This window comes from Caenorhabditis remanei, chromosome II (genome assembly GCF_010183535.1).
Source record: "Caenorhabditis remanei strain PX506 chromosome II, whole genome shotgun sequence".
NCBI lineage: Eukaryota > Metazoa > Nematoda > Chromadorea > Rhabditida > Rhabditidae > Caenorhabditis > Caenorhabditis remanei.
Genome location: NC_071329.1, coordinates 16313427 through 16339518, shown reverse-complemented (window position 1 = coordinate 16339518; position 26092 = coordinate 16313427). Strand labels below are relative to the sequence as shown.

The 26092-nt window shown below is 37.4% G+C and overlaps 7 protein-coding genes across 7 annotated transcripts; 3 read left to right on the top strand and 4 right to left on the bottom strand.

Moving 5' to 3' along the window:
* Positions 1 to 1173: 1173 nt before the first annotated feature.
* Positions 1174 to 2863, top strand: GCK72_007360 (uncharacterized protein; the record flags this gene model as incomplete). The annotated part of the gene is made up of 3 exons (XM_053726133.1): positions 1174 to 1283; positions 2387 to 2645; positions 2696 to 2863. 3 exons carry the CDS (start codon positions 1174 to 1176, stop codon positions 2861 to 2863), a joined length of 537 nt encoding a protein of 178 aa, XP_053590327.1.
* Positions 2864 to 4848: 1985 nt separating this feature from the next.
* Positions 4849 to 5907, bottom strand: GCK72_007359 (uncharacterized protein; the record flags this gene model as incomplete). The annotated part of the gene is made up of 5 exons (XM_003095152.2): positions 4849 to 4971; positions 5016 to 5167; positions 5223 to 5370; positions 5416 to 5764; positions 5807 to 5907. The coding sequence occupies 5 exons, from the start codon at positions 5905 to 5907 to the stop codon at positions 4849 to 4851; spliced, it is 873 nt and encodes a 290-aa protein (XP_003095200.2).
* Positions 5908 to 6576: 669 nt separating this feature from the next.
* On the bottom strand, positions 6577 to 7879 carry GCK72_007358 (uncharacterized protein; the record flags this gene model as incomplete). The annotated part of the gene is made up of 2 exons (XM_053726132.1): positions 6577 to 6768; positions 7691 to 7879. The coding sequence occupies 2 exons, from the start codon at positions 7877 to 7879 to the stop codon at positions 6577 to 6579; spliced, it is 381 nt and encodes a 126-aa protein (XP_053590326.1).
* Positions 7880 to 12645: 4766 nt separating this feature from the next.
* GCK72_007357 (uncharacterized protein) lies at positions 12646 to 14141 on the top strand (the record flags this gene model as incomplete). The annotated part of the gene is made up of 4 exons (XM_003095149.2): positions 12646 to 12734; positions 13095 to 13455; positions 13503 to 13653; positions 13864 to 14141. The coding sequence occupies 4 exons, from the start codon at positions 12646 to 12648 to the stop codon at positions 14139 to 14141; spliced, it is 879 nt and encodes a 292-aa protein (XP_003095197.2).
* A 1298-nt stretch (positions 14142 to 15439) lies between these two features.
* GCK72_007356 (uncharacterized protein) lies at positions 15440 to 20445 on the bottom strand (the record flags this gene model as incomplete). Its single annotated transcript, XM_003095197.2, has 5 exons — positions 15440 to 15586; positions 16549 to 16984; positions 17747 to 18243; positions 19262 to 19580; positions 20216 to 20445. 5 exons carry the CDS (start codon positions 20443 to 20445, stop codon positions 15440 to 15442), a joined length of 1629 nt encoding a protein of 542 aa, XP_003095245.2.
* A 1297-nt stretch (positions 20446 to 21742) lies between these two features.
* On the top strand, positions 21743 to 23222 carry GCK72_007355 (uncharacterized protein; the record flags this gene model as incomplete). The annotated part of the gene is made up of 3 exons (XM_003095170.2): positions 21743 to 21810; positions 21975 to 23042; positions 23090 to 23222. 3 exons carry the CDS (start codon positions 21743 to 21745, stop codon positions 23220 to 23222), a joined length of 1269 nt encoding a protein of 422 aa, XP_003095218.2.
* Positions 23223 to 23363: 141 nt separating this feature from the next.
* GCK72_007354 (uncharacterized protein) lies at positions 23364 to 24844 on the bottom strand (the record flags this gene model as incomplete). The annotated part of the gene is made up of 3 exons (XM_003095161.2): positions 23364 to 23499; positions 23549 to 24727; positions 24777 to 24844. 3 exons carry the CDS (start codon positions 24842 to 24844, stop codon positions 23364 to 23366), a joined length of 1383 nt encoding a protein of 460 aa, XP_003095209.2.
* Positions 24845 to 26092: the final 1248 nt, after the last annotated feature.

The window sequence follows — 26092 nt, the reverse complement described above, 5'->3', positions numbered from 1 at the left end:
ACGATTCGATTCAAGGACCTCCACTCTTCACAGTAAGTGGATTCATTCACTCTTAGAAAGTCATGAGAAGAATTGAATTCGGCTTCAACTTTTGTGAATATTGGCGCTTCTAACTTGATCTTGATTGAAAATTCTCTATTTAAAAATTTTCTTCCTCCTACAGGGGTACATTTCTAATCGGTTATACTCACTTGAAAACCGGCCCATAGCTATCAAAAACGCATCCTTGAAAACTTATAAACCAGGTTTCAGACTGCTTTTTGATAAATTTGAATGATGAAATTAGAGATCGAAGCGTCATTTTCAGTTTCCCAAAAACAACGAATTCTCTTATCTCTCTCCCTTTTGGATTTAAATTGTTTCCATTAAATCTTCCGAAAAACTAACAAAAAATCTTGAAAAAGGAAACGGATTCAGAAGCCAAAAATATATAGACTTTGGCCATTTTCAGTTGCAAATGTCCAACTTTGGGAGTGTGTCATGGTAATTCTGATTGTCACATCCAGTAGGTTTTTGCACACTTTGCACTAAAATGGGACGATTTGAGGAAGAAATTATTTGTCGATACATAACTTTCTAGGGAGAGATTGTACAAAAATGTTATCAACCACAAAAATGAAGTTCTACTTTTGATCTTTATGATTCATCAAAATTCTACTAGATGAGATATTCAGTGATACCGTAACACACTCTCAAAGGAAGACAACTTCAACTGAAAATGGCCATATTCCATAACTCTTTGACCGGTACTGTAATCCCCAAACTTTGAGATTAGAGGAACAATTCCGACTTTGAACGTTCCCATTATCAATAAAAATACTTCGTTCTTATTCAAGGCCCAGATTTTAACAAGCCCCGAATTTCTCAAATTTATTATGAATTCAATTTTGTCTGTGCAAGAGAAGTTCGCGGCGACCACGCCCACTCCCATTTTAACGCTGCGTTCTATTTTTGAACACTATCGCAAAAAATGGGCGTGGCCGCCGTGTGTGTGCGGCGCGAACTTCTCTTGCACAAAAAAAATTTAATCAATAATAAGAATCCACCAAAATTTAGAGATATTTAAAGTTCGCAAAAAAACGTAATTTTCATTCGGAGGGAGATTCCTTTCTTTGATATTTTCTTAACAATTATTTTTCCAGAGTACATCAAGGGAAGACAACTACGGACAGCATGCCATCGAAGGACCAAATGACGACCAGATTCAAGAAAGAGAGCTCTCGTACGCCGACGACCACTCTCAAGAGCGTCCCAGAGACGAACAATCTTCTCGGAACACAAGTGTCATCATGAATCGAAGAGATAGCGTATGAAATGTTTATAAAAAATTGAGAGCGAGCATCTTTTCAATTTAATGTAGGAAGTCATGAAATGAGCAGAGAACTTGGGAAATGATTACATTTAAGTACATGAGTCTCGATGAAACAACTTTTAGCATAGTGCCGATAGATATTAGAAGTGTAGATCAAACCTAGAGCTTCACTTTTTTAGTTGACAACTTTTTTGTTTGAATCCTTTCTAAAAAGTTATTAGAATGTTGGACAACACCCAGAAAATTCGATGAAGTCTCAAATCTTTTTTAGAATAGTCTTTTTGGCACCAGCGTTTTCGGCCACTTCTCAATAATATTGAGCTTAAATTTTGAACATTGAAATTCTTATTTGAATTTTGAATTTCCCTACTAGTCTACTATGATTTGCTCTTTTATCCCAAAAAACCAAAAGCTTTGAGATCTCGAAATCTGACTTTTCTACGAATTTTTGACAAAAAAGGTGGACTTTCGAGAATATCTCCAGTTGAAGACGTCATTTAGATACAGTACCGCGCAGTAAGATATCCAATTTGGCCTTTTTCAGTTGAAAATGATCAACTTTTAAAGGGTGCTGCGGTATTACTGATTGTCCCACAAAATAAATTATGTACAAACCATACAGATCAAAAGTAGAACTTCAATTTTGTAGTTGACAACTTTTTTGTACGGACACTCTTTAGAGAGTTATGGTCATTTTAAGGGAATAGCTCAAAAATCCTTTTATTTTGCACTAAAAAGGAACGATTTGAGTAAGAAATCACTTTGTCGATCAGATCATAGTTGTCAAGGACCGGCCCGGAGGCCGGGGCAAATCGGCGCGAAAGTCAAATTTTCAAATTTTTTCAAATTTTTCAAATTTTTTCTCGAAAAAGTCAAATTTTCGACTATCAATCAGAACTGAAAGAAATTCTGAAAAATTATCGAAAATGTTCACAATTTCGATGAAAAATTGAAAAAAATTGGAAAAAAATTGGAAAAAAAAGGATCATTTTTTGAAGCCGGGCCTTGAAAATATTTTACCGGGCCTTGACAACTATGGATCAGATGAAATTTTACAGACGGATCTGACTCGAGTACTCCAGACTCGGACCAAGGAATCAGAAATCAATGCTCATTTCCGGAAAGATGGATCAATAAAACCGATCAGAATTCGAAAGAAGAAGCTGGCCGGCAGATGGAAGTATGCGAATCCCATAGAAAGGAGCAACTGACTCCGGACACGGTGCATTTGCAAACAAATTCAGGAGAATCAGCTGTCTTCTCTTATCGAAACTTTCGTGATCTGGCAGGAGAACCTTACCCCGTGGAGTTCGAATCAGAAGGGTGGCCAAAAGTGAGTCTCTTTCAAAGAAAAAAGGGGTTTCAATAAAATTGATATTTCAGATGCGTTGTTACCACGTTGTGTCAATTGGATCGCCCGAGGTTCGAACTCACACGTGGCTTCTACTCCAAGACGTGAATTGTCCAGATATAAGATACTTGACTAAAGTCAACGTACAAAATTGGAGAAGATTTCTCACTGTAGACGACAAGGACAACGATGGAAATTAAGTAATAACATCTCGTGTTGAATTTTTCTTTTTTCTTATGTAAATATTTTTCTTATAAATCATAGTTTCTATTTCACTGTAATATCTCTGAAATCTTTATTAAAAGTTTTCAGAAAATTATCAAATGGATGCCTTCAGTTTATCCAGTTTACATTTGATTTCTAATTGCAAATCCTTCTTCAACTTCTTCTCCGATTCATCGAAGGAATTTTTCATATTTCTTCGTAACATCATGAGTATCGTACTTTTCAGCCATGTAGAGCAGGCTTGTTTAAAACCGGAAATCGGAATTTCCGATTTTTCCGATTTTCCGAAATTTTCCGAATAATGTCGGAAAATTTGATTTTTTTGAGGTACTGAAAAAAAAAACATTCGGTTGATGGGTTTGGCCATCAGAATAGCGGGCCGGACAATTAATATGTTGTTTTTATTGCTTACCCTCAATAATATCATTGATATTTTAATTATATTCCTTGATTTCAGGCCCGAATAAGTCGTTTTTGTCATTTTCCGAAATTTTCCGAATTTTCCGGTTTTTCCGAAAAAAAATTCGGAAAAAATTTCAGATATCCGATTTTCCGAAAAGGAAATTAGAAGTCGGAATACCGTGCAACCTTGATTCCCTCATTTAACCAAATGAGTCACTGCCCGATCGATACCAAGTTTCCAAGAGCTCCGCGTTTTACAACGCGCTTATTCGAACAATCCCATCTGGCAGATTGTATACAAGGGGAGGAAAGGGTAGTCATCTCATCTTATTCAACTCATTCAGAAACTATTCCTATTCAACCTCATCTGCATCCTTTACCCGGTACTGCTAATTTTCCTCAACTTTCGCTCATTGCTGATAACTAAGGTGGAACTTACTTCTGGCGCGAGAAGGAGAAGAGTGGTTTGAATTTGATAAGAATCAATAATGTTCTTCAAAAAAATTAATTGAGTCTATCCAGAATTACCCTTGGGAGAGACGAATCCGCACTTTGATGATAGCCCGTGAAGAAGGAGTTTCGAGATGGAAAGTTTTGAAAAAGAAATAATTCCGTTTTTTGATACTTTTTATGAAATTTATGATATATTTTAGCCCGGGAGGATTCAATCCCACGTCTACCGTGAGTAAACACAGCCCATAGGTAAGACTACTCGCAGCGTAACTGACCGAGTCTTACAGGATCCGACACAAGAAAGAATGGTGTTGGAAGTCATAAAGAAAAGAAAGAATTCTGTTTTTTGATACTTTTTATGAAATTTATGATATATTCTAGCGTGAAAAAGGTTTTTTTCTCAAAAATTTTGCAAATTTCACGTTTTTTGTCACGTGAAATTTATTTTTTTTCCTTTTTTTTCCACGTTTTCGGTAACTTTCTATTTTCAAAAATCCTTGTTTCGACCGCTTTCTACTGGACAAGAAAATATTTAAAATTCTGGATTGAGAGCGCGGTCTCGTCAGCAGTAGAGTTTTTTTAAACTCAACATTTTTTTGAGTTGAATCGTTGGAGAGTATAGACGGGAAGAGACAATTTGATATTTGAAAAAACGGAAATATTAACAATGAAACGAGAGGGGAGGGAGGCTGTCCCGGACTGTTCTTGAAACTCCCAGTGAAGTGACGATCCGTTTTTCTGACGTCCCTTCCCGATGTTGTTCATGATTTGCGGGAAATCTGAAAACTCAGGCGGAGATGTATTTAGAGTATTTCTACAACCAACCGCATTAAAACTGAGTGATCACTGAACGAGAGCATTTGAAGACGCATGACCAGCGGTATTAAAAATTATGAAAAAGTTGAAAAAGTCAAATTCGGACCGCAACTTTAATGGCCGTTTTGCAAAACCAAGCCTGTTCTCTCAATAAAGAAATTAAGAAAAAATAGAAAAAACACTGAAATTTTAACAGCGGCACGATATCATTTCAAAACAAACTCGGTTATATTTATTTTCATTGATAAAATGGGTATTTTGATTAACAAAAAAAGTAACAAAAACAAAATTAATCCAAAGAAAGAGCCTTCTGAAGCAGCTCCTTCCAAACCGAAGCATTGAAATGACGAGCGTCTTCTTCAGCGATCTCTTGAATATCTTCTTTGGATTCCATGTTTGACATGCATTTCTTCTGCAAAAACTGAGATTATTTCTTTGTATTTTGTACAAGGCTACCTTGAGTTTATTCAGCTTGTATTGGATCGCTGCATTGAATTTCATTTTCAGCGGCTTCTTGGATTTATCGATGAGGAATTCCTCGCATCTTTTCAATGCATTTTTAGAGTCGTATTTGTCTGCCAACTTCAGAATTTCTTCGACCGTTTCATCTGAAAATAAAAAGACTTTAATTCTATTAAAATTGTGTTTTTTTGTTTCCCGTACCATCGATAGGCTCCTCTTCGCGGAGAACCTTGAGAAACTTTTTGAATTCTTGTGGATCGACGTCTTCGAGTTCGATTTCAGTTTTTCCAGATTCATCGGAACTTTTGAAGAATAAATTGTTGAAATAGGTAGAGTTTTCGCCAAGAAACTGAAAAGTAAGGGGTTTGGATCAGTTCAGAATGGAGTTTCATACCTTCTTATCCACTTCGAACTTCTCTCCTTTCACTTTCAGAACGATATCATCATTCTCCTTATTTCCAGAAGAATCCTCGTCATCGAATCCAGTCATTTTGTTAATTTTAATACGCCATTCGACTTTCAACTTGTCATTCACCAAATGCGAATTCGCCTTCGCAAATGGGAGCATGTGATTCGCAAATGATTCATATCCATCGAATCGAACAGTTCCTTTCACTCCGAAACTCTTTCTTTTTCCCACGAATTTCACTTCATAGTCGGCGTCGATCGACCATCCAGAATCTTCTTTCCAACAGAACAGGTAGGCCTCTAGGCAATGTCTCTTGCAGTATAATTGCATACTCCTGAAATTTGAGTTAAAAAAAAATAAATTTGTATTTGTTTACCAAGGAATATTATAACGAATCTCCTTCGGTCCGAATTCGTCAGTATACCACTTACTGAAACAGTGTCTCATCACGAATTCCTTCTCTTCGGGAACCGGCATTTTGTCTGAAACTTTAATTTTCGATTGAGTGAAATGCGAAATTGAGAGTCTCGGAGAAAAAGATACATTTCTCAAGGTAATTTCGGTAGAGCGCGGTTTTAATAACTGTACCGAGCTAAAATATCGCGATGGAACATTCAGAGAAAATTAATAACTATTTCTGGTGGAAAACAAATTGCAGTTCATAAAATCTTCAAACACACTGATTTTTAGAGCTAGCCTTCACAGCGACTGATTTATTTTTCGATTTCTAATTGATTTTTGATTATTTTGAAAGATTTTTGACAGATTTTTGGCAGTTTTCCGTTCAATTTAACTAATAATAATCCAAAAACTAACAAAAATAATGACGTCATCGAGAAAACAAAATTATATGAAAACAGATATGGTACTGTAGGTCCGCAACGTGTTTGCGGAGTTGTCTACCGTACTCTTCGTTCCGTTTTCAAAAAATATTTCTTTTTTCTTCTTCTTTTATATTTATTTCTCTTAATTTTTTTAACCGCTTGTTTCAGAATTTAATATTTATTCTTTAAACCAGAAGATTGCTCGAGGTGAAAACCAAGAAATTTAATAAGTTGACAGAACAGATCTAAGAAATGAAAAAAAAAACACAATCTACAAGTAAAATGATAAAGAGAATAATCAGAATCAATTGATTACATATTGTCATATTGTTCGATTCACGATGTTGGCTGGGTACCGAGTAGAGTGCGAGTATTCTCTTGGACGCTGTTGAGACTGGTCACCGACGAAGGACGGCTCTCTTCGTTGAATCATCTCGCCCTCATTTGTTCTTTCGATGGAATGTTGTCCGTAGTCGATGGCATGATTTCCGTTGTTGTCGTCCCTTTGTGTGCTCTGGAAAAATAATTGTTAAGAAAATATCAAAGAAAGGAATCTCTTTCCGAAAGAAAATTACGTTTTTTTGGGAACTTTAAATATCTCTAAATTTTGGTGGATTCTTATTATGAATTCAATTTTTTCTGTGCAAGAGAAGTTCGCGCCGCTCACACACGGCGGCCACGCCCTTTTTTGCGATAGTGTTCAAAAATAGAACGCAGCGTTAAAATGGGAGTGGGCGTGGTCGCCGCGAACTTCTCTTGCACAGAAAAAATTGAATTCTTAATAAATTTGAGAAATTCGGGGCTTGTTAAAATCTGGGCCTTGAAAAAGAACGAAGTATTTTTATTGATAATGGGAACGTTCAAGTCGGAATTGTTCCTCTAATCTCAAAGTTTGGGGATTACGGTACCTTTCAAAGAGTTATGGAATACGGCCATTTTCAGTTGAAGTTGTCTTCCTTTGAGAGTGTGTTACGGTATCACTGAATATCTCATCTAGTAGAATTTTGATGAATCATAAAGATCAAAAGTAGAACTTCATTTTTTTAGTTTATAACTTTTTTGTACAATCTCTCCCTAGAAAGTTATGTATCGACAAAGTAATTTCTTCCTCAAATCGTCTAATTTTAGTGCGGAGTGGAGTGATTTTTGAGCTGTCCACTAAAAATGGCTAAAAATGTAGCTCCACTTTTGTTCTGTATGATTCGCACACTCTCAAAGTAGGGCATTTGCAACTAAAAATGGTTAAAGTACATATCTTTTTGGCCGGAACCATGTTTCTGAATCCGTTTCTTTTTTCAAGATTTTTGTTACTTTTTCAGAAGATTTACTCCTAGGCCTCTGATTTTGTGCTCGACGTCTTTGAGTCCACTAATGTCTCATGTTTTCAATTACAAAAGAGTTCTAAACAAGATGATGTTTTGATAACTAACACTCACACTCCATGGCGATGCTTGCGGTTCCTTTGATGAAGACACCGTGGATCCGTTCGCATTGATTGAGACGTTCCCAGACGATTTTATTTTGTAGAAGACACCGATGAAGTTATTCACATCGGTTTTCTCATTTCCATCCTCTGCGAGTCTTGCTTCATGCGAATCGGAAGATTTTGAGTGTCTGTTTCCCATTGTTCTCCTTGTTTCTAAAAAATGGAGATGTCGGTTGGATGAAGTTTTTACTGCTAATTTCTAGGCTGGCTATCTTTTTAACCAAAGAAGTCAATGTCTACTTTTGACCGTATTCCGTTTTGTATTCAAAATGCTTATCTTTCTATAATTTAACCGTCGTCGCCAAAAAGTTCAGAAATGACTTTCATCGTTCTTTCGACGTGTTACGTATTATCTGCATGTGAGTTTTTCTATATGTTTTCAGAGTAGCGTGTCGTCTCACGAGAAAAATTCTTTTTTCAACTCAACCGAGATATAATCAGACTTGTCACGAGACTTGTCAGGAGCACGGGGTTTTGAAATTTCGAATTTTTTGAAAAAGTACAGTTCTCGACAAAAAAATTAAAATGCAATCATGAGTATGTATGATAAATTAAGCACTTTTACTCTACATTTTCGGTAAATTCTTTAAAAAAAAGCATTTTATAATGAGTACCCAATTTTGAATCCTGGCTGAACGGTCCGGCCCGGCCCGATTTTTGACAAGTCTGGATATAATTATTAGCACGACACGTGTATTACAACCGCGCTCTACCGAAATCGATGAAAATTGTGTGCGAAATTGAGAGACTCAGAGAAAAAGAGAAATTTCTCAAGGTAATTTCGGTGGAGCGCAGTTGTAAGAACTATGCTTGCTGCTGTTGAAAAGTGTTAGTTGAAAATGACAAACTTTGAGATGTCTCTCTGAACAACTTTTTCTCTGTGAATCGTTTCAAGAGATGTCTGGGGGTGTACTCATGAACCTTCAATTTTTGGACCCCGGGTACCAGATTAGTGTAGGATTACTGTAGCTACCGTAACCAAAAAAATGAAACTGAAAATACGGGGCCCATACTTTGGTAGTGACACTTCTGGCATTTTCAGACAATACTCTAAAAAATTTGAGCCAGTTTGACCGGAACATCCAGAATCAGAAGTTTCCAGAATGTTCCAGAAACATCTAGAAACTTCTGAAAACTTCTTGAAAGTTTAAAAATTGATAGAACCGTCCATAAAATTCCAGACTTTCCCAGAACCTTCCAGAATTCGGAAGTTTATAGATTTTTTCAGAATTTTCTAGAATCTTGCAAGAACTAGGTTTTAATTTCTCAAGTACTTCAAAATGTTGGCTCCTGTATCCCGTACTTTTTTCTTGAAACAATTTTTCCACTACCGTACCTCCTTGAGAGGTACTGTAGCTACAGTTACCAAAAAATCGGAAAACACCTCAAACTGAAAGCATATACTCAAATTTCAAAAAAAAAGTTTTCCATAGCTGAGGGGGATTTAAGTCTTGAATTTTGATGAAAACTTCCAAAAACTCCTTGAAAAATTTTTGAATTTTGAGGAGGAATACAAAACTTTGAACATGGGAAGGAATTCGAAAAATTGAAATTCGACGGGAACTCAAAATTTTGGATTTCATCATCTCAAAACCTAATTTCGATTCAAAACAATCTTTCCAGCAGTTCCTATTTACAAAATTCAACAAAATCCAGCAAATTTCCTGCTGGTTAACAACTAGACAGAGCATCTAGATCAGTTCTACATAACTTTAAGGTTGCGTTTTATATGATTATAGCACTATAAACATATAACTACAGTATCCCTATTCTGAAAGTGGAGAGACTAGAAAAGGCGATGGAAAAGTACTGTAAAGATATTCTGCTAAATATGAAGAGGGTCATGGGATGAAGAGATTGGAAATCGAGCGAAGACTGGGAGATGGGCAAGAAAAAGATTTCAAGACTCTGAGAGTGACATGGCAACATCTTATTTTTCCCCGTTTTTCACCGATTTCTCTCATTTTCTTACCTGGGTGAAAATCAGAGATGAAGAGGATGGCAGGGAGACGACGGTTGGTGGGAAGAGTGTGGGAAGACTGAATGTTACCTGAAAAAAGCTGTAAATGTATTGAAATGAGTCAGAAACAAGTCATAACCGTAACGAGGTAATATCAAGCTTGAAAAGTTATGCTAATTAGCACTTTAAAAATTGGGAAAAAGAATCAGAAAAAAAGAGGAAAACTATTTTGTGAAACTAAAAGAAAAAGGAGATTCACAATTGAAATTTCGAAAGGTATTTTGCCAACTCATGCCACGTGGATGACGTGGAAAAGATGCGAAAACAAAACCGCCCTTGAGTTCACGTGAACGTGGAAAATTTTGTTTTTTTTTTCTCAAAAATTTTGCAAATTTCACTTTTTTGCCACGTGTTTTTTCTTTTTACCGGTAACCGTAGTATTTTTTAAATCCTTGTTTCGACCGCTTTCTACTGGACAAGAAAATATTTAAAATTCTGGATTGAGAGCGCGGTCTCGTCAGCAGTAGACTCTCTCCAGTTTTTTTTTTCAATTTTTGCGTTTAAGACTGTCGAGAGATGAAACTTTAAAGCTGCTTAGCAGCGCTAAAATATAACTATAGTGCACAGAATTCGACTTTTTGCCAAATTTTGAACTTTTTTCTGATGAAGATCGATTTGCGTTGGAAAAATTGATAAGATTTTAAAAAAGCTATATAATTTGGCTAAATTTTGGAAAAAATTGAGGAAAAATAGAAAGAAAAACGGGCAGAAGTGAGTCATCAAAAGCAGACTTGCAACGGGCCGGGCCGGGCCGGAATGAAAATTTCCAGGGCCCGGCCCGGAAGTTCAGTACTGAAAAAAATTCAAATTTTTTTTTCGAAAATTTCCCGATTTTTTTTGAAAAATATTTCTTAAAAACAATTTTTTGTAGGTTTCGAAGGTTTTTGAAAAATATACTTGAGGAAAAATATGAAACATTTTCAGAAAATAAATTTTTGGACAAAAAATTGTAGTGAAAAAAGTTCAAAAATTCAAATCCGGGCCGGGCCGGGCCGGCGGGCCGGCCCGGAATCTTGCAAGTCTGATCAAAAGTCTCGTATTTTAGCGCTGCTTAACAGCGCTAAAATCCTACGAGACTCCGAAATTACGCAAGCGCGTGTTGTTTACCGTAAATCGAAACCATTCATTTAGCGCTGCTAACCAGCGCTAAACTGAAGGTGGCCACCTTCAAAATGTGTTCAAAAATATCGGCGCCGATATTTTTCTGCTTCTTTTAATTTATATGTATCTTAAATCTTCTAACCGCATGCATCAGAATGTAATATTTATTCCTTAAATTTCCAGAAGATGACTGAAAACAGCGCGGCGATTCTTGAAGAACTCCGATCGATTCGAGAGGAAAACCAAGAAAGTTTCAAAAAGTTGACAGATGAGATGGAAGAAATGAAAAAGAAACAGAATCTTCAAGTAGAAATGATGGAGAGAATAATCGGAAAATTGGAGAAAATGGCAGTGAAAACTGAATCAGTTGATTTCAAAATCATGGAGAAATGGAACGAATTTCCGCCGGAAATCAAGATGGAATGTATTAGTCGAATGGATTTTGAAACCAGGTATCCAAATCATTAATTTTTCTTCCGAAATAAAAATAAAACTTTCAGATTAAACCTCCGACGTACCGCCCGTGCCGAAAGATCTCTCGTTGATTCTCGCCCGTATCCAATGGATAATGTCTATATGTGTAATGATGGAATTGAAGTGGAAAGTGAAACGAATTATTATCTTCATGAAACTGACAAATGTGCTCATAACAAACGTACAAGCTCGTGTGGAAGCAAACTTCTCGCATATATTCTAAAAACTGGAATCATCGAACGCCTTCATGTCTACTTACCTAAGGACAAAGTTAATAAATGGGTGGAAGAACTGAAAAATAGTCAAATCGATACAATCCGTGTAAAGCGTCTCATTTTCCAATCGACCAGTAAGCAGTTGACAGAGTTTTTCCTGAATAAAGTCAATAAGGAAACGCTGGAATCGATTCAAGTGGTGTGTCGGAATGATGCAAACGGTATTTTGGAGACAGGAGAATTTCTGGAGTCGCCAACGGTAAAATATACTTTTTTGAACAATTTATGAAACAATTAATTTTCAGGTCATCAATGTCAGGCGTCTTCTGATTTTGAGACAGTTCAACACTGTTCTCGTGTTCGATTTGATCAAAGTATCGTTTAAATATTTAAAATTTATCGATTGTTTCATTTATTACAGAGATGGATTAAGCACGACGTTCAAATCGGACAGAAGCTTTTTTGCCACACTTTGTATCCCACAACCTTCCGCAACTTTTTCACGCTTTTTGGGGATCGTGTTGTGTTAGTTCGAATATAAACGACTCCTCGACATATTTTTTGATTCCAGAAAATCAGAAGACAACTACATTCTTATCCGTACTGACAACGAATCGAAACACATTCTCATTCGAACTCTTCCGTGTAAAAAACACGCTCAATCGCTCTCTTGTCATGTGATTCCGTCGGAGCAGACAATTATCGAAAAGGAGGATGACTACTACACGAGCTACGATTTATCCCACTATGATGAGACTGATGACGATGACGATGACTTTGGTTTGTTTGACGAGTTGGGCATTTTTGACGATGATTCTGACGAGGAGGATTCAGATGTCGAGGACTACGACTTTGACGATGAGGAGTTAGACGATGAAGAAGATGAAGAATTGGTCTACGTTCAATAATTCATAACTGCTTTTTCTTTTTTTTTTTCGCATGTTTCTTTTCTGTTACTTTGTTGATTATTACCACATTCCGTTGTTTTTTTCTCGGTAAAATTTAAGTTTTTTCCAATTTTATAGGTTGCAGACCCTAGATATCTTGCAAGTAATGAGTGTACCTTAGTACTGATTTCTATTAGAATCAAAAACAATGATCGATGAAGTGATCGAGTACACGAGTTGCTTATTGCCAGTTGTAAACGATAATCTGGATGTTAGTGAGACAAAAGGAGTGATGTGGTAAGTGGCTAAATACCGGCTCATAATCTTGTCCATTATAGAAATCTTGCATATTTCGTATGGAAAATCAATAAATTAATGTTTTTTTCAACTGTGCACCGGCAATATGCTTCAATCATTTGTCGGCGCGTGTAGCGTAATTTTGAGAGTTTTCGGCAGTCAAATACTGGTATAATTCGATATAATCCGATTTTAAACAAAAATTGGTATATTTTGGTCAACAACAACGAAAAAGAAAACTTCAAAGTGCGCGGCGCATTGCATAAAACCCTTGTCCGAGCTTGCTGAAAGGGGCGGTACTTAAACGCGGGCTTTGATAATATTTTTTATCAAAAAAGATGATTTTCTTTCACTCCTCAGCACATGGAGCGGAGCCATCATCGACGACAACATTATCTCCCTGACATGGATTTTCGATTGGAGCAAACTCAAAGATCAAGGAGTCGAAAGTCTATTCGGACAACTTTCTATTCACAGCGAGAACATTCCCAAAGAATCTCAACAGATCGATATCGATTTTAGAAATTCAATTGAAACAATTGAGACAGTGATAGAAGTTGCGACATCATGTGATCCACTCATCAATGTCTCCTTCGATTTTTCCGTTATTCCTGTGACAAATTCAGCTGCAAAGGAGGCATGTGAGGAGATGTTTGCACCGTCTGAAGAGACTGACGGTATTTTGATTGTTGAAGGGATGAAATTGCATGTTAATAAAGAGGTTTGAAGTGATAAATATAAAAATTTTAAAAATCAATGAAATTTCAGTTTCTCTCTTATCAATCCGAATTCTTCCGTGCTCTCTTCTCATCGAATTACAAAGAAGGACAAATGGCGGAGATTCCTATCAAAGATGTCAATTTCAGTGATTTCAAGCTTCTTTTGAGTATTGTCTACCCGATTAATGAGTTTCCGAATGGTAAATAACTTTTTACAACTGCGCTCCATTGAAAACGAGAGAGTTGACGAGAGACACATATTTTCACCTATATTCGCTATTTTCCATCATTTTTTTTGGTAAATTATTATGAAAAACAGCGAAAATTGGTCAAAATTGATGAAAATCAGTGTCTGCACTCTCTCGTTTTGCGGTGGGGCGCAGTTGCAATAAAAATGAATATATTTTCAGACAAAACCGCTGAAAAACTGCTGGAACTCGCCGATCGCTTCATAATCCCATCAGTAACTCATAAAGTGAACTATCATCTCATGAATCATTCGAAATTTGACAACTCGAAACTTTTGTGTCTCGCCGACGAATATCAGCTGAAGGATCTGCTGGAGAAGAGTATTCATCAGATGAATACATTGGAGAAGGCGAAGGAATTGGAGAAATGCGGCGAATATTCGGAATTGTCGATTGCAACGAAAGCGAAATTGTTTGATCGAATGTTGAAGTTAATTTGATTTTTTTGTTAATTGTTAGAGATGTTTTTGATTTTGTTGATTTATTAAATTTATTAAACTGAAAAATGTAATAATTACAGTAAGATTCCATCATTGTATTCCTCTGTCTCAATCGAACATTTCCCCCATTCTTGATTGAAGATTGCCATCAAGTGAGCCTTAATCCTCGGTCTTTTATCAACCGAGTGATTTCCTCTTCCAATTTCGATCCTTGCCTCCGACACATTATTGCATCTCATTGATGTCATAATCTTCTTGGTGTACCGCACCTCTCTTCGTCAGTCCATGGAAATCAAAGTAGTATGGAGATTTCTGATTCATCTCGTTCCATACTACCACTTTCCAATAGATCTCTTCTTCCAGATCTTTTTTTATTTGGCCAGTAGAAGCCTTCTTCATTTTCTGAAACCACGATGGAGATAGCTAAACCAAAGAAACTGAAACTTGCATGAAGAACTTGCAGCTATTTTTGATGAAAAATTTTCTTCACTTTGAATTCTGGGTTCTCCAGAATTATCTCCACGGAGTTGTAGCTAGGTACTGACCTTCTTGAGAGTCATAATTACAGAAATGAGTAATGGAAGAGAATGAGACCATGCTAGCCATGGGATAAGTAGATTTCCATAAAATTGATTCGAGTGACAATGAGAAGATAAACGGAAGAGATCAAAGGAAACCAACGGACAGATTGGATAATTTCAGAGATGTTCCAACTTTACTCATGTGTCATGTGAAGGCAGAAACTCAAGTGATATTTGCTTTTTTGATGATATTATTACATCATCAATTAAAGTTTTAAGCAAGAAGTTATGCCATAACCTGACGTGAAAAGGATTCTGAATTATCCGTCCACCTGTTTTCATCATCACTATTTACGATTTCAGCTATCGAACTATATAGTTTTTATCTGAAAATTCCCGAATTATGCCCTTTGATTTTCATCTCAAGAGCATATCAATTCAACCGCGAAGTTATTTTCCTAAAGCTTGTTGTATTTGCTCGGCACAGTTCTTGCAATTGCGCTCCACCGAAATCCCCTTGAAAATGTATATTTTTCTCTGAGTCTCTCAATTTCGAACACCATTTCCTTCGGTTTCGCTAGACCGCGGTTGTAAGCCCTGCTAATATCTCGATTCATTCTTTCATTCTTCGAAAATGCAGATTCAGAATCCACGCGAATTCCACTTCCAATATCTCTCAAACTCAATTAATCAAGCAATTATTTATTTCGTGAGAAATTAGAGGAAACAGTTATAAAAATTAGAAAAAATCAATCACAATCTGTCAAAACAAAATCATTAATACATTGGCCACCGATCCCATTCATCAACATCTCCCTCCATTAATTCCTCGTAATAATCATCATCGTCGGAATCATCCTCTTCATACCATTCGTCTTCATCTCCCGGTGGCAGCGATTGTGGTCTTGGTGGTTCTTCTTCAATCTGAAAATTGTCAGTTTCAGTGTTTTAGCACGGCACGATTCTTACAACCGCGCTCTACCAAAACCAAAGAAAATCGTGTGCGAAATTGAGATACTCACAAGGGAACCTTTTAAGTGGGACCTAATGCCAGCAAAAACGACCTATACAGGTCGAAAGAGGATGTTTGAAAACCTGTAAATCAACTTTCAAAAGTTGCTTACGTGACCTGTAAGTGGCTGAAATCTCGACCTGAAAATTGACCAATTTTACCATTGATTTGCTGTATCTCCTACCACGTTTGTAAAGACAACGGTGGCAGTATAAAAACGTGTTCGAGTGGCGCAGATGGTTAGAGACTAGGAGGAGAAAAGTTTTGCCCTGGTTCGACCCCTGCACCATTTTTTCTTTTTTTCTTGTTGATTTTTCCCACTTTTTTCTGTGATTTTTTGGAATCTATCATAAATCATAAGTTTCAGCACTTTCATCTGTCAACTGGCAGAAATTTCTCATAATCATCATTTGAAATGGATTCAGAAGGGAATCACGTTGGTGGTGGTACAAAAAACTTATATGATAGATTCCAAAAAATCACAGAAAAAAGTGGGAAAAATCAACAAGAAAAAAAGAAAAAATGGTGCAGGGGTCGAACCAGGGCAAAAATTTTCTTCTCCTAGTCTCTAACCATCTGCGCCACTCGAACACGTTTTTATACTGCCACCGTTGTCTTTACAAACGTGGTAGGAGATACAGCAAATCAATGGTAAAATTGGTCAATTTTCAGGTCGAGATTTCAGCCACTTACAGGTCACGGAAGCAACTTTTGAAAGTCGATTTATAGGTTTTCAAACATCCTCTTTCGACCTGTATAGGTCGTTTTTGCTGGCATTAGGTCCCACTTAAAAGGTTCCCTTGTCAGAGAAAAAGAGACATTTCGGTGGAGCGCAGTTGTTAGAATTGTGTCGTGCTAATACCAGTGTACTCACCTTATTATAGTAACATGCTCCAGCGGGACCAAATCCTGGAATCTCACCGTTCGTCGCGTATTCATAAAGTATCATGGCACAACTGATAACCATGGTTGATTCGGTCTCCACCATATAGAAAATCTTCTTTCTTAATCTCGTTTCCCTCGGATTAATCGTATAAAGCGATACCAAATGATACAGACACTCCTTGTAATCCTTTTTCAAATCCAATCGAAACTGCCCATCCACCATTCGAGCCCCAATCTTTCTCGTTTTCGATCGATATTTCGTTGGATTCTCCCCTTTTCCATTTGAAGACCACGGCGAGAAGCTATCATGATTGACACTTCTCGAGAGTATCGAGGCGCCATTCACAAAAAATGCATAGCCACCTGCATTTGTGACAAGCGGTGGATACAATGGCTTACTATGGTTCATCACATCGAGTTCGTCACTGAAAAATTTCAAAATTGAAATGAGAATAAGAGCCAGAAGGTGGGCGCGATTGATTTTTTCCTGCGTCTCTCGTGTCGCCGCACTCTCTCGCCTCCCCCACTCAAAATTTGAAGAGAGAGGGGAAAAATTTGGTTTGATAATGACCAAAACGCGCCACAGGCGCCCCTGACGATTTCAAACTTCTTTTCAGCTCGAAAACTAAAAAAAATGACAAAAATCGTGAATTTTCGGTTGAAAAACTTCATATTTCACTGAATTACTTGAAATAATCGCTTTTTTAGCGACGCGTTTTCAGCCAATTTTCGATGATTTTCCGTTGTTTTCTCAAAAAGACATAGGCGAGCCTGCTACAGCGGCAGTCAAACTTGATCAAAAACGCTGAATTTCTGTCTGAAATGCCTGAAAACTTGACGAAAAATGGCAAAAATAACACATTTCTGACTGAAAATGACTAAAAACTGGTCAAAAATCACCAAAAATAGCCGGAAATTCTAAAATTTTGGTCTGATAATGTCCAAAAACGCGCCACAGGCGCCAAGATGGCTGAAATTTCCTGAAACATTTCGAAACATTTTTCAACTGAAAAAATCTTGTTTAGTGGTGTCTAATGGAATACCAATCCCTGGTCAATCCCGTTCAATGGGGACCGTTCTGTGGAGAAACCCCGATTTTGAGCTGTCGTTAGGACGGCTTGATGTTAAAGGTGTTCGGTGTCTCACTAGAGCGCGGTTCCATTTATTTCAGCCTTCCAACAACTTACACAATATTAGAATTTGCTATAAAATGCAGTACTTGATCCAGATTGGTGACAGTCTTCATATGTCTAACTGTCAGAAACACGTGTCCAGTGGATAACACTCGTGGTTTCTCATAGAATCCCTCGTTATTCTTCTTTTTTTCCGCTTCACTTTCCATGAATTCCGCATCAAAACCAGTCCCAAAAGTGTCCATTTTATGCAATTCTTCTAGTGGATCACTTCTCCATCTCTCAGCTGGAACCTCTCTTGAACGTTTATACGTGACCTTCATGACGTTCTCGTGACACTCGTTGTGAGGACGTTTCCGAAAGTCCACGTCATCTTCATCCATTATCAGACCAATTCGAGCAGCACGTCGCTTTTTATTCGACATTCGGGGCTTTCGAATTCTCACTTTCGGTTCTTTCACAATCACAGTGGGCGGAACGCCAGAATCCGTGTAGTTGTAGATGATGAGCACATTGCCGAACGTTTTGTTGTCACGTGTCATGTAGAATACCTGGAAAAAAACGTTGAATTTTGTTTTCAAGAATGAAGACGTGTAAATTTTATTGTTTTTACGGGATTCAGCTTGAAAATCCGTAAAAATCGAAAAATTTTCATCGTAAAACCATAAACATCTGTCAAATTTGAAAAGCTCTGCCTATTTTCAAAAACGCGTCAAACGTGCGCCAGTAATAGGAAAAATCCACTAAAAGCGATGTTTTTGACGGAATTTTATAAAATTAAATTATAATTTTTGAGTAAAATTATTGTTTTTACGGGATTCAGCTTGAAAATCGGAAAAAAGTCGCAATTTTTGGTCGAAAACCAATCAAAATCCATCAAATTTGAACAGTTCTGCCTATTCTCAAAAACGCGTCAAATGCGCGCCAGTAATAAGGAAAATGCTCTAAAAACAACGTTTTCGACCGAATTTTCATTACAAAATACATTTTCAGCTTGAAAATCAGAAAAAATCGAAAAGTTTTCTTTGAAAAACAATCAGAATCCGTCGAATTTGAACAGTTTTGCCTATTGTCCAAAACGCATCAAAGGTGCGCCAATAATAGGGAAAATGCACTAAAAGTGATGTTTTTTGAGCATTTTCAGTTAAAAGTTCATTTTTAATGAATTTAGGTTAAAAATCTGAAATAAACGAGAAGTTTACATTGAAAAACCATCAAAATCTGTCAAATTTGAACAGTTCTCCATATTTTCAAAAACACGTCAAAGGCGCGCCAGTAGTTTAGCAAATGCTCAAAAACAACGTTTTCGACAGAATTTTTATTAAAAAATACATTTTCAGCTTGAAAATCTGAAAAAATAGCAAGTTTTTTTGTCAAAAAAACCATAAAAATCCGTCAAATTTGAAAATAAGTATCTAACTATTTTCAAAAACGCGTTAAAGGCGCGCCATTAATAAGGAAAATTCACTAAAAGCGATGTTTTTGACAGAATTTTGAAGTAAAACTATAGTTTTTAAGGGATTTAGCTCTTAAGGCGTCTACTCTGGCCAAAGTTTTCAGCTAACAAACCTTCTTCTTTAATCTCTGATCTCTCGGTAATCTCGCTGTGTACTCTGTCAAATGATACTCTGCAATCTCCGCCTCCTTCGACACAATCTTGAAATTTCCATCCAAAAATGCAATAGGATGTCTTCTGACATTTGGCTTGATAATCATTGCTTTCGGATTCAGTGGATCCCTGGTTCCACTCCACGGTTTCAGCTCATCTGTCGTCAAATCTTTGGCGCATATTGCAGATTTTCCGTTGAGATAGAAGGCGAAGCAACCTTTTTCCGAGGTTAGAGGTGGTAGAGGGGGCGGAGTCTCGAGAAACCATCCGGATTTTCGACTGAAAAAATAGATGTTCAGTAGAGCGCAATTGCGTAAATTTCCGTGGAAAATGGGCGGAGTCAGTTTTGCAAAGTCGCCGCGCGGTTTTTCGCCAATAAATGTTTTCGGAATTAATTATTAAATACACAAATAAGTAGCGGCACCCTCTAATATGCCGGCACCCTGCTAACCGTATTGGGAAAAACTGCGCGACGATGTTGCCAAAATGACTCCGCCCCTTTACGGGAAATTTTACGACGTTTTTGACAGAATTTCTAGTAAAAGTTCATGTTAAATAAATTCAGCTTCAAAATCTGAAAAAAAACCGAGAATTTTTCATTGAAAAACTATCAAAACCGGTCGAATTTGAAAAGTTCTACCTATTTTCAAAAACGCGTCAAAGGTGCGCCAGTAACATCGAAAATGCACTAAAAGCGATGTTTTTGACAGACTTTTTAGGAAAAAAGCTTGAAAATCTGAAAATATCGCAAGTTTTTGGTCGAAAAACTATCAAAATCGGTCGAATTTGAAAAGTTCTACGTATTTTCAAAAACGCGTCAAAGGTGCGCCAGTAATATGGAAAATGCACTAAAAGCGATGTTTTTGACAGAATTTGAAGTAAAAAGTTAGTTTTCACTAATGCCATGAACTTACATATTACAAATTTGCTGCGAATTCGTAAGCATATCGATTATTTGTTCTTTTGAATGAAACTTTTCGATATCAGACTCATCAACTGTCGCATATGGATATCCTTCTGGTGTCACTTGAACACAATTTTCGAGTATTATTGGATCTCGAGATGAAACGGGCTTCTTTTTTGGAGTTTCGTCATCTGAGATTTCTTTTTCTTTCTGTTTTCTTGCCCGTTTTGGTTGTCGCATGTTGGAATGGTACTGAAAAAATAACATTTTATGGCTATAATTTTATAGTAATTCCAAATATTTCGTATCAAAATTCAAGAATAATCACGATTTTCGTCAAAAAACTGATTTAAAAAAAAAACTTTTTAAAAGAGAAAAACGGTGAAAATTACTCAAAAACACTATTTCAACCAGAAAAAAGAAATTTCTCGGTTATTTCTCAACGTAAACTAACGAAATTATGAGTAAAATTCAGGCAAAATTGCGAAAATACAAAAATAGTGTTTCAAAATTTGTGTTTGCGCGGGAAATCGTGGGTGAAAAGTTGCGGACACCGCATGTTCGCAAAACTGAGAAATGGAGAGACGCAGAGAAAACCAGAGCAGTTGCAAACCAAACCTTTCGAAACAAATTGAGAAATTTCAAACGATAAAAAAATGAATTGAATAAGCGGGTAAAAAAAATATAAGGAGAAAGAGGTAAATAAATAAATAAAAATGGAAAAATGGGAAAGAACGGGTCTGGGGGTGAGTACTGAAAGAGCTGAAATTTGCCAAAAACCAGAAATAACTCCCGTAACTCAAAGGCTCGACCTATATTCAAACACGTACACAGCAGGATTGCATGGAATTCCGACTTCCGACTTCCGGGCATTTTTATCATTCCGACTTTCGGATAAGAAGAATCACTTCCGACTTCCGACTTTCGACTTCCGGATAAGGAATTTTACTTCCGAGTTCCGACTTCCGGATAAGAAATTTCCACTCCCATGCAACTCTGGTACACACTCTTAACTTGGAGTAAGGAATACGCAGGTGGTAGTCCCTCCTTCCCCGATTGTCGAAATTAGGCATTTATCGTAACCTCACACTGACGACTTTTCCACACACACTTTCAACTGTAGCTCAGCAGGTTATGTTTTTCGGCAATTGCTCAACGAGAAGTTTTTAAAGTCAGTGTTATTGCCTATGAGCGTAAAACCATGTGTAACTCTCAGGAACCTCAGAGAGCGCCGCTTTTATTCAGTAGTTTTCTTAGTTACTCCAGACGCTACTTGTGTACTAAATCTGGGAAGATTTCCGGGGGGACACTCCGGGGCATTCCCATTTAGTGCTCACTCCCAGACCCCGTGGGAAACAATGTCCAACTCCAACAATGGCAGCTGGACACAACATACCTGGCGTAATCCAATGGGAAACTAATTAAGAAGGATTACCAGAGATGTCTGCATTATTCTATTCGTTAGATTAGATTGAGGTCTTCTTCTATATATATTTACTCTCTTCCAATTGATTCTCTCTTCATTTTTTAATGCACAATGCATAGGAATCTGCTGTCATATCAATGCTTGAAAGCAGTGTTGGACCACATGGATGCTAATAAGAGGTTAGTTAAAACACAGTTTTTACAACTGCGCTCTACCGAAATTCCCTTGAATCCTGCCACTTTTCTCTGAGTCTCTCAATTTCGCACACAATTTTTAGCGGTTTCGGTAGAGCGCGGTTGTAAGAAGTGTGCTAGTAGAATCATAGTAAAAAAAACATATTCAGATTCCAACTAGCCATCCGAATCCCCTCTATCCGCTCCGCCGACAGAGCCTCACCTCTTAGAATCCGGAAACTCGCATTCGACTCATTCGGACTGCAATGTGATTCTGAAGCTTATCAGATAGGAATCTACCGGAAATACCTAGGAGTCACCACACCAAAAATAGTTGATGAAGAGAACTCTAAAGGCGGTGTACAGTATGATTTCAATCAGTTTGGTTTCCGAGACCGTACATCTCAGAGTACAGTTACACCTGGAGATGTGGTTATTGGAGAGCTAGATGTGAGTACACAAGAAGAGCACACCAACGAGCAAATGAGAGAATTAGAGCGTTATTTGGATTATTACAAAAGAAGCTTGGCCCTATTAAGTCAGTCATCGATCCAACGTACTCCATTTCAAGTAGAAATTGAGAAGACGGAACTCTCTCTAGAGCCTTTTATCTGCCGTCGTGACAACACTACAACGAAATACGAATCCTTCATTCAACTCACTACACATACTTATCCAATTGAACGAGTCAGGTACACGAAGAAGCTGTATGAAGCTATGAAGTACTTGTGTACCCTTATCTTTGGAGATCGACGATATGCTATCCGTGTTAAGAGACTGGAAATTGTCCAAGACCCCATGATAATAAGACTTCCTGTAAATTTGAGCTTCAAGGTGGAAGTTGTCAAGATTGGATTCGTTGACGGAATAAAAATACTCAACGCTTTGACTCCGATTATGAAAGATTGGAATGTAGAATGCCTGGAATGTAATTGGATTGACAACCTTGATGATATCAATCACCCGGCGTTTCTGAATATCAAGACCCTGGTTATCTCGAACATCTCATATTTATCCCCATGGCTCACTATCTTCAAAAAGTTGCAAAATCGTAAGATTCTCTTCAAACATGCATATGCAGTGTTTGAAACTAAGTATTACATTCACTTGATAAAATACTGGCAAACAATTGGGCGTGATATAGGAAAAATCTTCTCATTTTGTGTTACGCAGAAACAGAGATTGGAAGTGAAGGAAGTGATCAAGGAGGAACTTGGCGGAATCGAGATGGAGAATGGGTGAGTTGAAAGTAGGAATCAGAATCAGGGAGCGTGATCTTTTTCAGAACCATAAACGTATCAATGAACAGCTACTCCTCAATTGAGATCAGTGTGAACGAGAATTCAGATACCGAGCAGACCGAACAACATATGGGAGAATTCACAGTGAAAATGGAAATTGTGAAACGGGATGAATAATTTTGCAAATTTGTTAAAACACTCGAATCTTGATGAAAAATTTTTATTGAGAGTGGAAATAAAAATTGTAGAATTCAAAAGTAGAGTGAAAAACAAAAGCATATGAAATAGGAGTCGGGAAAACTAGTCCCTCCTAAATCCTTATCGAACGCGTACAACTCTCATAGTGAGAATCCATTTATGTACAAAACGCCAAACGTCGGGATTTTTATGAGTTTTAGCTGGTACATAATACACTTCCAATCTGTTTGAGTGTCCCATGGAAACGGTTACACATCTGAAAAAGGTTGTCATTGATTGGGAAAGAGCTCATTCTAATGCCAAACCTTTTCGTTCTCTTCGTATTTTCCATGCGAGTCCTAATTAATTTCAAAAGATCTTGAACTGGTTCGTCTTCCTGGATTGGAAACAAATAACAAGTTCCAACAGGTCGCTTGTCATTGAGCCAGCTCCTTGCCAACGCGAAATAATCATCAGCTTGGAAAGAAACTAGAGAATATATCAAAATGACAGTTTGATTCGGGACAGTTCTGAGCAATGGTAGCAAACCGGGCGCAAAACTACCATCTTCTATTTTTAGTAACTTCGCACTTCTGATTGCTGGTAAATGGAAATCATTCACACCGAGATCGGCCTCAAATATAGGAGAGATAGTGACCTTATCCAGTGGAAAGCTGGAACTGTCGATTATTGAAAGTATTGGATTATATCGCAATGACATCTCGACTATTTTTTCTATGCATTTGACTCTAATTTTAAATCCAACTGGCACTCTCAAAATCGAACACCAAGGCATTGTAAAGTCTCGAACTTGAATAGCGCCTTGTCTACCTCCAAATAGAATTGTGTTGAGTTGCTTTGCTGCTTCATAAATACTCTTCGTGTACTTATATCGTTGAATATGCTTTTCGGTTCTTTTAGTCGTCACAGTCAATTGGATATAACAGGTATACGGTGGAGTCAAGTTGTGACGGCGGTAATGGAATGGAAGGAGGGCATGACGTTGAGATGCAATACTTTCGTTCAGACTTTCAACTGAATAGTTAGATAGACGACGTATCCTAGCATTGTTTGCAATATCTTGATCGTTGTTCTCTGGTAGTTCTTCTACAGCAGCTTCCGTATCCATTGAATTGTTTTTAAGTGCCAACGCCGTTTCATAATCTCTCAAACGTTGTGATTGTCTTTCTTCAACTTCATCCGTATCGAGACGAAGGAGCTCTCCGTTCAAATCTATGAGTGCCACGTCACCAGCTTCCAGAATATAATTCGGTGGAGCTTGAAAGCCAAAATTATCCAAATCATATTGGACTCCACCATTCTTATTTTGAGATTCAACCGTCTTGGGAATAATTTGGTCAGACTGAAAAACTCGATAGACTCCCACAAAATATTTTGTATCGTTAATAGATGTGTCGGTACTACTGAGACTGAGATACCGAATTCGAAGAGGTACGAGATTTTCTATTAAGCGTATCGTTGGCAGTCTCTGCGATATTTTGATCCTGGAACGTTTAGTTGTGAATCAGAAAAACGCGTTTGAAAGACACTTACCTAACATTTTCTTCCATATAAAGTAATACAACTTTAAGACTCTGATATCGTAGCGGCTGCGTCTTCATTTCGAAATCTGAAATTAGGTGGAGTGGCGTCGGTTAATGGGTAAGGAATCAATAACTATGGGAAGGAGATGGAAAGAGAAGAGGGGACAATGAGAGAATGACGCTCTCGAACATTCTCTGCTGATGAGTCAGATGGTGCGTCTGTTGTGTGCGTAGGTGGCTCATAAATCTGTCCCTTTTCTCTAGACTGACCTTGCTACGAAGGCAAATATCGTGGCTATGACGACGTAGGAAAACCGTGTTAAAACAACGAGGACAGCACAATATGAGGGGAATTCCCAGAAAAAGTGTTTGACTGGCTCTTGATATATTTCTAAGAATGGATTGAAAACAATAAAGTATTAGAGAATATGGACAAAGAATTTCGGACAGACAACATGAATGAGTGTCTTACAACCACAAATTTACTTCGAACCACAGTTCTTCTAGTACCAGAAAAAATGCAAAAAAGACTACTGTTTGAAAAATGTTATTTGTTCTATATATTTCAGGAGAGTTGGAGATTCAACTAAAAACTAATGAAATGCACAAAATAGGGACGGATAAGCTTGTCTGATGCGTCACATGACCTGTACTCGAACCAGTCGGATTTCATCCTTGTGCTCGCTAGTTAAGAGCGGTTCGACTCCGGAGAGGGAGCTTCGGGTACTCGAAGTAATGTGGTCCAAAGTAAATTTGTGGTTGTCAGACACTCATTCATGTTGTCTGTTTTTTGTTTTCAATCCATTCTTAGAAAAATATCCAGAAGTTGTTTTTCTCCAACAGTTAAACACACTGTTTTCAGAATGTATCTTCAGTGAGAGAATTCAAAAACGGACAAGGAATAACTTTTGACCCAGAAACGAAAGTTCCCGTCAACACTTTCGGTCTACCATTTTTCCAGAATTCCTCTCATTTTAGTAGTAGGTGGGCTTAATTTTCACGGCAACCCCTAGGCCTGGAGGGGGCGAGGGAGGTTGGAGGGGGTGGTGTCAGGTGTTGCGCGGAGGGTGGATGGTGGAGGGTGGATGGTGGAAGGATGGATGAGGGTTCGATATCGGGTGAAATCAAAAAAAAAATTCAAAAAATTTTCAAAGATTCAAAAAATTTTCAAAGATTCAAAAAATTTTCAAAGATTCAAAAAATTTTCAAAGATTCAAAAAATTTTCAAAGATTCAAAAAATTTTCAAAGATTCAAAAAATTTTCAAAGATTCAAAAAATTTTCAAAGATTCAAAAAATTTTCAAAGATTCAAAAAATTTTCAAAGA